At 40.5% G+C, this 12,943-nt stretch overlaps 1 protein-coding gene across 6 annotated transcripts in view; it reads right to left on the bottom strand.

Moving 5' to 3' along the window:
• TMEM266 (transmembrane protein 266) overlaps positions 1-12,943 on the bottom strand; it is a 120,019-nt gene that overhangs the window by 15,956 nt on the left and 91,120 nt on the right. For all 6 annotated transcript variants that reach the window (XM_054041512.1, XM_054041515.1, XM_054041513.1 and 3 more), the window contains one exon: positions 9,593-9,779. In XM_054041512.1, coding sequence (XP_053897487.1) covers positions 9,593-9,779 — 187 coding nt within the window. The remainder of the gene's footprint in view (positions 1-9,592; positions 9,780-12,943) is intronic.

Genomic DNA, 12,943 nt, shown 5'->3' with positions numbered 1-12,943 from the left:
AAAAAAACATTTAAGTAATTTCCTATTATCCCTTGCAAAGAAAGCTCCCATCAAGTAGCATGGATGGGGACAAACAAACATACAAGCACCAACGGGAACTGGCTATTTGAAAACCAGATTTGATTCATATAACTGAATTACCATTATCAGCAACACTTAGTGAAATCCATTTCCACTGTAATACTTTAACTTTTCTGCCTGCTTGAGAATAATCCTAATGGAGCCCCTGGAAAGCACTGGAATTTTTCAGATCCACTAAATGCCATTTTCTTTACTTGTTTTGATAAAGACGTACATAAATGTGGATATGAATGGGTACAGCAAGCGTTCGTTTTCACTAAACATGCTCATAAATTGCAGCAGTATTACCTTTTCCCCAAAGGTAAAACTTCATTGCCAACCTCATAAAAATGGAAATTTGTCTCAGAATATCTAAAATAACCCTTCTGCAATGCAAAGTAACAGAGTTGGGATTCTCTTCTTCTGGCCTAGGGCTGTGTATTAATTTAAAAACTATGTCAGTATTGTAGAATTTCAAAGACTGAAATGATATATGCAGAAAAATATGGAATTTCCACCAGGGACTGTAATTCACATATTATTGGACAGATTAAAGAATAATAAATTTTGGAAGGAAGTATTAATGACTATATGGGGCACTGTGAACTTGACATTCCTTGAAATATGGAACTTTGTATCTCAAGCTTTAAAAATGATTTGTGCTGGAGCAAATCTAAACAGAAAAGAAATAGATGTTATTCTGACCATGATCAGTTACATATTGTGTGAGTCAAGAACTTGACAAGAAAAACTTCCTTTGTAATCTAGAGATGAACAGTGAGAATAAGTTTTGCTATTGCATCACTGCTCTTTTTCTGGGAGGAAGAGAGGAGAGAGGATAACATCTAGAATATTTCTTTCACTATTACGCAAAGAATGTCCACGTGATTCCTAAAAATGACTTACCAGCACCACTTAGCATTTATATGTAGCAGTTTTCTTCCTCAACTCTTTAGAAACCAACCTGTTAATTCTCACAACATTCCTGTAAAATAGGTAAGTATTATTATCCGAATTTTACATTAGGAGAAAATGCGTTATTCACAGAGACTGGTAATGTCAGAGCTGAACTCTGGAATTCCTAGCTCCTTACCCTGGTGCTCATATTATTAGTATGCACTCATCTGTTGATATTCACCCTCCATTGTCATTGATAAGGGAATCCTATTGATTGTGTGTTAAGGTCAATTTTTTAGCCTCCATATTTGTCTGCTTTAGAGATCTAGTAAAAATCTTTCCAGCACATAAAGTCTACACTCAGGACAAGTTTAAGAGGAAATGTTTGCTGAATCTCTTGGCCAAACTGGCCCAGAAAGATATTCAACATTAGTACACTTTCCACACAGCTATTCCTACCCACAGTAGACTTCTCGGAAGTGGCGTACCTTGCAGAGACTAAAACATGCCAATTTGTTATTCACAGGCTTAGCATAAGAATTATTCTGCTATGAAGGCCGAACAAGGCTGTCACCTCACAGAGGTGACAAGCATGAGGCATGTTGACAGGGCCATTTTGGAACACTTTCATCGTATGATATGGACAGAGCACTTCACTCTCCTCAATGCCACCAGCAATTACTTCACTTTAGAAACAAAGGAAGGCAAGAAACAGTTGTGCAATAATAAAACCAGTTTGAAAATGTACACTGAAAGCAACCCGAGTTGCCAGTGCAGACAGTATTCTCCTGGTATATGTATGCACTGTATGTCTTTGAGGAAGTCTGTGTCTCTGAGGTGCTGTGTGTAACATGTGATGCAGGGTTACCTGACTTATTTTATTGAATGCCGCTGAAAATGGTTACACAAAATCCAGTGTAAATACCACAGTGCAAGCTAGAGCTGCCCCCGAGGAGCTTTAACTTATGCACTGTCCCATAAAACTCACATGCAGGGAAATGAGCAGAAGTCTGAATGCTTTTTTATTCTGTAACACCGCATGGTAAAGTAGTTGATACTGAATGTTTCCATTGTTCCTTATGAACAAGGGAAATAAGATTAGCTTTGGCAGGAATACCCCATTCTCCCATGCACTCAGTTCTTTAGCCAGCTAAAGCCCATTGGTTCGACAGAATTCAGGGCCCTCCAAACCTGGAAAGTTCTTGAGAGGTCCACAAAAATAGGTTTGTCAGAGTTGTGAATTATTCATGCCATTCCCTACCTCAGCTGCTATAGGCATTCCCATGTATTCTTCATAGTTCCTAGAAGCCATGATATGAACCACTCAAATATATTAGTCCGATCAGAAGTAGTTCTGACAAGATAGAGAATTTAATAAAGAGGGGCATAGTTGGGAGAAGATGTAGATAAAATGATTCCTAAGACTGGTTGAATCGCAGGGCAGTTTGCAACATACAATCCTTGGGCCAAAGTAGCACAATCATGTATAGAAAAAAACTGTGGGCTTTCTGCCGGACAAAGTAAGGGCTGTAGAAGGCCCTGCATTCAGCAGAATCAGTGCAGTTTTCGGGTGTGAGATGGGGCAAGAATGCAGAGTATGTGTTCATCATCTGCCCTAGTATGTAGGCAGGCTTACTGGTATGTGTGGGAAAAACAAGGGATCTGGGACTAACTGGATTTCCCTGCCCCTGGTAGATGGATAGAATGTCCCAGCTGCAGTAGCACTTTGGGCTATTGAAATGTGCTTTCTTTGTCCCAAGAAATTACATTCAGATTTTGCTGAGATCTATTCTATAGAAATTGCTATTGTACTGCTCAGGAAAATTTTGGCAGCATGCCAAAACAATAACTGACAAAGCAACAACACTAGCAGCACAGATTATACTGGGAATGCCTGAGAGATATTGGAGCAGTTGGGGGGAAGGGGAACAGGATTGGGCTGGGTTCTCTACAGACACACCTGGATGGGCACATGGTCCCAGTGGCCTACCCATCCTCTCCGGAATAACAGCCTTCTCCAGCTGCCAGCTAATACGTAATTTGTGCAGCAAAACTGAAGGTTCAGGATTCAAATCTTGTTGATGATGCATGATTGGAGGAGAGTTGTTACATTTGTGCATAACAGGATTTGGTTTAACCTCTTTCTTTTAAAAAAATAATGTAGAAAATTAAATCTATAAAAACGACATTAAAATAATGTTATTTAAGCTTGCAAAGTTTAGCACTTGAAAGGTAGTAAATGTCAGATTTACCGTTACGTGTGCAACCTTAATTTGGCCCCCTTGTGCATAAGCTTATGACACAGTTTTTAATTACATAATCACACACTATTTTTCCATAGGACCCCCGCTTCATTCAGTGCACTGGGCAACCTCAAAAATGGTGTTTCCAACTTTAGGTTACAAAGTCAAATACTTGAAATCTTATTTTAACATCGTTTTTTGTACACAATATAGGATTCATAATGAAAATCTTTCCTTTACATTTTCAGTTGATTCCCTTGACATCAGAGATTAACTGTAGATTTCCAACAAGACCTCTTAATTCTAACATAACAGTATGATATTCAGGAATAGAAAACGTAAAGTAGCAATCATTTTTTATTATTTGCTAAATGTATGTTTTTAAGGTTTCAGTAACAAGCATTAATATCTATAAGACACATTGCAATCTATTTGAAGTCACTATAATTTAAGCAATTGTATTTATACCATGCACAACTTTTTTCAGTTCCAAATGTAACCCTCAAGGAACATATGCATAAATTATAAAGTATCCTCCTGGGGAAACCTCTGAAATCGGACAAAAAGGAGGAAATGCATTTATGGGGCAGCATACAAACAATCCACTTTCTGTTTTTTCTAAATACAATTTGAAAGCTCAAATAGTTATTGATGTAGATACAGCAGCAAAATGAGGACAGATCCAGGCATGGAATTAAGTGGCAGTCCACAACTTTTTATTAAACTTTAACATAAGAGAGGGGTGCTACCTGCCCATCACCCATATTCTCCTATATCAGGCATTTAATTAGTTCCAGTGCAGGGGTTACAGGACTGATTACCATATAACCCATAATGTGGGGTAGACTCTCCTCAGCCTACCCTCAAGGACTCAGCATTCTCTGACTCCAGCACCCTTCCTCTCATGAGGGGGACAGGAGGTGCAGCAGGGTGGGAACCTCAGCCTGGAAGGGCTACAAGGTCTGACCCTATCACATGAGCCCAAGGCCCATCACCAAAATCCCAGCTCTCCTATGTCTGGTAACCATTCATTTTATTCTCTTAACCGTACTGGAAAATGGCCGCAAGTTGCGACGCATAAACACCAACAGTTAGGTACTATGCTCATTCATACTTAACCCACTGTGGCTCGAAGGTGCTGTGAGGAAGGCAAAAAACTCCATGGTCCTCCACAACTGGCCCATGGGAGAAAAAAATCCTTCCTGACCTCATAAACAGGCAACAGCTAGACCCATAGCATCTGTCAGGCTGGGTTCCCGTTCCTAGTTCTGGTGGATAGGGTGGGCTGCTGGAACGGAGCTGAAAGAGGCTCCACGTGGTCCCTGTGCTGGGTTAAATCCTGGGAGCTGGGGAATGCTGGCCAATCAGCACCCCTCTCCGTTCCGCTGGCCAATGGGTGCCAGAGACTCCGAGGGGAAGGAGCTACCTAATGTTTCCCTCCCTTCGCTATCCCCATCAATTTCTCCCACCCACTGATTTGGGTGGGTGACATATGGATAAATTATTATTATAATTGCAAATTAGTAAAAAGAAAGAACAAAAACCAAAACGCCAAAATATTTAACTTGTTTCATTGTTACTAATTTAATATTTAGCAAAGAACAGAGAATTATTTGACAAGTTTTGGGAGCTCTTTTGGGCCTTTAAGTTAAAACCCTATGCATACTGAATTCTGTGTAATTTGACTGAAAGAAGGTTTCTAATTGAAATGGATTAGTATTGCAATTCTCCCTTCTAGAGTTAGTGACCATCCCACTAAAATTATCAGGCAAAATGCCAGAGGGGGTCTAAAAAGCACATGGAGAAAGAAGAAAAGAGATTTGAACTGGTATAAGCAATTGATGTCCATATATTCACAATAAAGTTAATAGATTTCAAGAAGGTAGACTATAGCAAACTCGGGAGCTGGTAGGAAAGATTCCATGGGAAGCAAATCTAAGGGGAAAAACAGTTCAAGAGAGTTGGCAGTTTTTCAAAGAAACATTATTAAGGGCACAAGAGCAAATGGTCTCACTGTGTAAGAAAGATTGGAAGTATGGTAAGAGACTACCCTGCTTAACCAGGAGATCTTCAATGATCTGAAACTCAAAAAAAAGTCCCACAAAAAGTGGAAACTAGGTCAAATTACAAAGGATGAATATAAACAAACAACACAAGTATGTAGGTACAAAATTAGAAAGGCCAATGCACAAAACGAGATTAAACTAGATAGAGATATAAAGGGTAAAAAGAAAACATTCTACAAATACATTAGAAGCAAGAGGAAGACCAAAGCCAGCGTAGGCCCATTACTCAATGAGGGAGGAAAACAATAACAGAAAATGTGGAAATGGCAGAAATGTTAAATGACATTTTTGTTTCAGTTTTCACCAAAATGTTTAGTAGCGATTGGACTTCTAACTTAATGAATGCCAGTGAAAATGAGGTAGGATCAGAGGCTAAAATAGAGAAAGAACAAGTTAAAAATTACTTAGACAAATTAGATGACTTCAAGTCACCAGGGCCTGATGAAATACATCCCAGAATACTCAAGGAGCTGACAGATATCTGAGCCATTAGCGATTATCTTCAAAAAGTCATGGAAGATGGGAGAGATTCTAGAGGACTGGAAAAGGGCAAATATAGTGCCAATCTATGAAAAGGGGAATAAGGACAAGCTCGTGAATTACAGACTAGTCAGCTTAACTTCAGTACCTGGAAAGATAATGGAGCAAATAATTAAGAAATTAAACACACAGAAGATAATAAGGTGATAAGTAACAGTCAGCATGGATTTGTCAAGAACAAATCATGTCAGATAAACCCAATAGCTTTCTTTCATAGGGTAATAAGCCTTGTGGATGGAGGGGAGGAGGAAGCAGTAGATGTGGTATATGTTAACTTTAGTAAGGCTTTTGATACTGTCTCGCATAACCTTGTAATAAATGAACTAGGAAAATGCAACCTAGATGGAGCTACTATAAGGTGGGTGCATAACTGCTTGGAAACTATTCCCAGAGAGTAGTTATCAGTGGTTCACAGTCATGCTGGAAGGCATATCAAGTGAGGTTCCGCAGGGATCAGTTCGGGGTCAGGTTCTGTTCAATATCTTCATCAATGATTTAGATAATGGCATAGAGAGTACACTTATAAAGTTTGCGGACGATACCAAGCTGGAAGGGGTTGCAAGTGCTTTGGAGGACAGGATTAAAATTCAAAATGATCTGGACAAACTGGAGAAATGGTCTGAAGTAAATAGGCTGAAATTCAATAGGACAAATGCAAAGTACTCCACTTAGGAAGGAACAATCAGTTGCACACACACAAAATGGGAAATGACTGCCTAGGAAGGAGAACTGCGGAAAGGGATCTGGGGGTCATACTGGATCTCAAGCTAAATATGAGTCAACAGTGTAACATTGTTGCAAAAAAAGCAAACATCGTTCTGGGATGTATTAGCATGAGTGTTCTACTATACTCCGAACTGATTTACTTCAAATGGAGTATTGTGTTCAGTTCTGGGTGCCACATTTCGGGAAAGATGCGGATGAATTGGAGAGAATCCTGAGAAGAGCAACAAAAATTATTAAAGGTCTAAAAAACATGACCTACGACGGAAGATTGAAAAAATTGGGTTTGTTTAGTCTGGAGAAAAGAAGACAGAGAGGAGACATGATAACAGTTTTCAAATACATAAAAGGTTGTTACAAGGAGGAGAGAGAAAAAGTGTCCTCTTTAACCTCTCAGGATAGGACAAGAAGCAATGGGCTTAAATTGCAGGAAGGGTGGTTTAGGCTGGACAGTAGGAAAAACTTCCTGTCAGGGTAGTTAAGCACTGGAATAAATTGGAATAAACCTATGGAGGTTGTTGCATCTCTGTCATTGGAGATTTTTAGGAGTAGGTTAGACAAACACCTGCTAGGGATGGTCTACATAATAGTTAGTCCTGCCTTGAGTGCAGGGGACTTGACTGGAAGACCTCTTGAGGTCCATTCCAGTCCTACAATTTATGATTCTATGATTCTATTCTCCCAAATCTTTTGAAATTTTGAAAAAAAAAAATCCAGTACAAAAGTTTGTTTCATCAGCTTTAACATCATTATGTGGGTTATATCCTCATGTGGTAGAAATGTTATGGAACAGATGCTTCTATTAGGTCCAGATGGAGAGTAAAACCCTGCCCTATACTGTACAGATAAGTACCAGCTAGGTAAGATTCCAGTCCTGGAATGCTAGAAGGGGACCTCGGCTAATATATCTGCTAGTACTCCACAGTCCCGTTGACCTGTCTTCCTCTAAGCCAACAGAATAGGTCACAGGCCCACTGTACCACCAGTACTTCATATCCCATAGCTTTGCAGCTTAGACATGTAAAAGAAAAACAGAACTTTTCCCACAGCATATATTGCTCCAGTTCTTGCATCCTCAGTTTTCATAGCTGCTTTCATCCAAGCACAGCGTTGCACCCAAGTCACCTATAGCGTTTTGAGCTACCTTTTGACTATGAAGTCTATAATCACGAAGTGAGCTTCACTTTAAGTGTCTGGCCACTTGCACATCCCTACTGGGCAATAGGACGACATGCTGGATAAGCATGGCGACTGGTGTGTCCCAAAGATTAAAGTGCCTCACTGCCACCTTGTCAGCAAGACAGTCACAAAACAAGCATTGTGGTGACATGATAGTAACAGCAGTAGGCTTAGTCATGTCATGCACTGTATGAGCCGTTACTGCAATACATGAACTCCAATAAATGTTCTCCTAGTGACAAAGTCAACTAAATATATTCATCTCTTTATAGTCATACTCTTGCTTCATGAAAACCAACACTCTTTAGCAATATACTGACTTCCAAAAATTGGTACAGATCTCTTTTTATAACCAGGGCCATACAACAGTTGTAACAAACAATGGGATAAAAGAGCTAGAGATACCTTTAACACCTGATGCACGTCCAACAATCACAATGCCACATTCTATGCCTTTGAATGTATGGTGAGAGTGCCATGTGAACAAGATCCTGTTTCCATAACAAGAACTGTGCATTGTGAACAGGGCCGGCTCCAGGCACCAGCTTAACAAGCAGGTGCTTGGGGCGGCCAGAGAGGGGCAGCACCTGCGGCAATTCGGGGGCGGCAGGTCCCTCACTCCCTCTATGAGCGAAGGACCTGCCGCTGAACTGCTGCCGCCGATCGCGGCTTTTTTTTTTTTTTTGCTTGAGGCGGCAGAAATGTTGGAGCCGGCCCTGATTGTGAATTGTACATTCACAGCTCATGTCATGAAAAGGCACCTCACTTTTGGTGAACATATTACTTATTCCATTTCAGCAAGTTGACACATGGCATTACGCTCCTTCATTAGCAATATACAGTGCACGGTTATGGGTCATACTAATGTGAAGGTCAGAGTGCTAGTCTCCCAAATTCATGCTCACACCAGGAAAAAGGTAATATCTACAGCCTGTACAACAGCGAAGGCTAGATAGATCTCCTGATTTAGTTTAGGTGTGTAGCTATTCACCACTTCCCCACACTGAATACGTCTTTGTTTTTACTGTTTGATAACCCAGTGTTAATGTTCACAGAATATTATACAGCTCCCAGAATACTACAGAAGATGCAGGGTTTCTATGGATGCCTATGTTTAAAATTAGGTACCAAAGTGAGGGTGCATAATTCTGCATTTGTGTACTAAAATCAGACACATTCATATTAGGGATGTGTGTATGTTTATATATGTCTGGTAATTTGGAGAAATAGGGTCTTCAACCTAGGTGACCATGTTTAAAAACTGGGCTCATTAGCACAATAGATCAAATAAATCCCTGATGTAATGGTGCTGACAACATCAGGGACAAATCTGGCCCAACATATTTAATTTGTTACTATAAAAATCCGTATGAAGAGTGTTTCACTGTAAATATTACTATTTGACTATTAATAAAAATACTTTGAGACCAGGTTGCTCCACAGACAGACAAGCAGATGTGAGATGCGACATCAGTTCAAAACTGCCCTGTGCCTGCTTCAAATCACAGAAATGTGGGTGGCCCCAAGGCTGATAATGTTTTCCAATGTTCCTCCTGATTTCCATGCTTTTATCACTGAGCGAAAAATTCTTTGCCAATTCTGACTTGGCTGCTGCACTTTAGTGCTTGTCGGATATAAGCATCAGAACCAAGAAGGAGAGCATCATAGTCATCTTCTTCCAGGGTCAGTTTATTGGCTCTGGCTGGAATTTGTTCACAAATAGAACATCTGCCACTTTGAAACAGACCTGGCTTCCTTGCAAATGGGGAAGTGCAGTCTCCAGGGAATGTAATCAATTCACTTGTAAAATGAGAATAATCAGTGAATTCAACAATTCCATGTAAGGGAACAGCAGAAGCAATTGGCATTATACATAGCACTCACCTCGTGGTGGTCGTAACTCGGTGATATTCTCAGTGGCCTCATCATCTGAGTCTCCAGTTGCCACTACCTTATATCTATTGCTGCTCTGTTTACTCAGCATGTGGGGTACTTGCAGCGCAGCCTCCCTCTCAGCAGCTAGGTCCAGATCTTGCTGAGCTAGGTGGGCTCTCAACTGCCTAATTTCAAACTATGGGAAAAACAACATAAAATGATGTGACACAAGTAAACCCTACCTGGAAATCATTATTCCCCAGAAAAGTAGGGGAATAGAACCAAGCTGTTGTTTGGTTGCTTGGATGTTGATGGTCTTCTAAGAAAGGTGGGGGGAAATTATATTAATTCGGTTTGGAGATACACTTTGGGGCAGTTTCTTAAGAGAAGAAATTGTCTAATAAGTGTGACCTCCAATACAGGTTTCACTGTATAATCATTTCAACCATCATTCAGGGTGATTCCTGTTATTGACACACAATTCTAATATCTGGACTTTACACTGATGAATTCCATGGAGGAGATTCTCCCCTCTACACCCAAGGACCTCCTCCCTCAAATAACTGAACCACAGCAGTTCTGCTGCAGGCAAGGCCCTCTAGAACTGCAGGGAAGGGGGCAGGATTTGACCCATTATTGCTATTATTTTTGAATACGTTACATCCTATGCTGGGCGGCACTGTATACAATAAAAGTGACAATGACCGAAAGGCAGAGAGCTAGGGAGTAGCAATCTCAATGACAGATCCAGTATATTTCCCTGTGTTTGACAGACACATGCCTCCTGTGATGCAAGAAAGAAATCTCCCTCCTGGCAGGGACAGAAAGGGTCCTCTGAATCCTCATTTGGGGGCTGAGGATTTCTTCACTCCTTCTTCTGCATTACAACCCCTACACCTAAGCCACCACAATTCTGAGGAAGGAATGCATTGGGTTGCAACTCTTTCAAAACATGGAGACGTATGGTGGTGACCAATATAATTCTAATTACACACAGTGAGAGGGAAAAGGAAATTAGTGAAGTGATAGGTTAATGCATTTCACATTTCCAGCATTGTGCCTCTTAACTAAAAGATCTGAAAAGACTTTGCATGGCCGAAAGGATAGTCTTACAGTGGGCACACTGCAATGCACCTGTCACTACACTTTTATAACTGAAGGGAAATTAGTAACTTAGCTCTTAAAAACTTGCGTGTAATGGCACGTTAGCTAATTGAATTTGGTTCTGGCTTTCCTCTCCGAGATGCTGACTCAAATCCATCTTGCTGTCAGATTATACATGTGGTAGTCCTAGTTCATTCCATGTAAGGCAGGACTCAGTTCATTCTATAGTGTACATTCCACTGAGTCCTCTGTTGAAAAGCCATGATTCAGCATGATTGTCAGGCTATCAAAGCAATGGTCTCTATTAATTTAGTATGAACACTGGATTAGTGGTCAGCTATATAGAAAAGTGGCTCTTCCAGGTTGAGATTCATGTATTACTGGAGTGGGAAATGGACAACAGCTTCCATATACTAAAAAAAGATACCAGATTGGCAGCCCTGGAGACTGAAGTCTTCTACTCACAGTATGGGGAGGGGCACTTGGCCTGTAAGACACACATGTAAGGAGTGAGAGTGTAATTTAGTCTCTATCCCTTGTCAGTCCTTGAGCTCTCCACTGAAACTTCCAACAAGCATATTGACAGTAGTGTTTTTGTGGCTACCTATTAACTTAAGGCCATGTCTACACTAGCACTTATGTCAGCAAAACTTTTGTCACTCAGGGGTGTGAAAAAACACACCCGTGAGTGACAGTTTTGCTGGCACAAGCGCTTGTGTGCACAGTGCTATGCTGGCGGGAGATATTTTCCCACCAACATAGCTATCGCTGCTCATTGAGCTGGTTTTATGGTGTCGATGGGAGCGCTCTCGCCCGTTGGCATACAGCAGCCGCACGAGCAATCTTACAGTGGCACAGCTGCTTCGGTACAGCTTGTAAGTGTAGACATGGCCGAAAAAAGAACAGGACAGGGACCACCAACTCCTTTCACAATAGCTTCCTACTTCAAAAGCCAGATGGTGATAATGACTTTTCATAAATGCCAGTTTGGGCCAGATACGAACCAGCAATTTATAGATAGATTTATAGAAAGATTTTACATTTCATTACCAATCCCCTGATCTCTGTTTTCCAGCTTAGATACTACAATGAGCAGGTGGATAACAGAGAATTTCAACTTTCAATACTGAATCTTTAGAAGAACATGAACTAAAATAATAAAATAAAATCTCGCAAAATTTCATCTTTAAAATAAACACACAAATCATAGGCAAGAAACAGATTATGAGGAACATTTACAATGGCATTGCTGTTCTTTTTCTTTTAATCTTGTTCATGATTGACTGGAAAACAAAAGCCAACTTTAATTTGAGTTCTTTCAGAAAGCAAACAGATTAAACTATGTACAATAAGTAAACAACATGGGGAAACTGAGGCACAGAAACTGACCCAAGGTCACACAACAAATCTGTGGCAGAAATGTAAACAGAAACCAGATCTCCAGACTCCCACTTCTGTGCTCTAATCACTAGACAATTCCACTTCCTCAAAGCAAATCTTTATAACCTAAATTGGAAAAATTCATATCTTAGCTGAAGATAAATATTCTGACTGGTGAGTGAAACTGGAGTCACAAAGATAGTGAAGAACAGTAATTCAGGTGAACAGTGCAATATTGACGATAAAGTAAAATAATAGAAGTGGCTTTACTGCCATCTTATGGCCAAAGGACAAAACCACACACCACATTGCCAGCCCTGCTGAAGTGTGCACCTATGTATTTCTGCAAAGCATCTAGTTTTATCTGCCTTAGAAATCTGTACTTGATGTCTCAGGTAGTGTGGAAAGTTTCCCTCCCCTGTTTTTGAGGCATGAGAAGCATACACAAGCCTTATACACTTCCCCAACAATATGTGAATCCCTTTTTATTGGTCTTTGCAAATATGATCTGGTTGTTTGGCCTGTTTTCACTCTTACCTCTATGCTGGTTCAGCTGGGCTAAAGACGAACATGGAGGATCAGAGTGACTGTTAAAGGAATGCACTTAGAGGACCAGATTCTTAGCTAGTGTAAATCAGCATAGTTCTATTTACTTCAATGGAATGCATGTGTGTTGAGCAACAGGACACAGAAATGTAGAAGTTAATAGCAGAAATACTGATGAATCTCACACTTACTGAAACCCACCCAGCTATAAAGAGTTGAGGTAGGCTCACCCTTCCCTCCCCCCCGCATTTGGAACTGTCAGCATCTAACTTCCCATTCATCACTGCCATGAAACTTGTGCAGTCATTTACATCAGTGGAAAGTGGGCAT

The sequence above is a fragment of the Malaclemys terrapin genome, chromosome 10 (genome assembly GCF_027887155.1).
Source record: "Malaclemys terrapin pileata isolate rMalTer1 chromosome 10, rMalTer1.hap1, whole genome shotgun sequence".
NCBI lineage: Eukaryota > Metazoa > Chordata > Testudines > Emydidae > Malaclemys > Malaclemys terrapin.
This window is presented reverse-complemented; position numbering and strand designations above follow the sequence as displayed.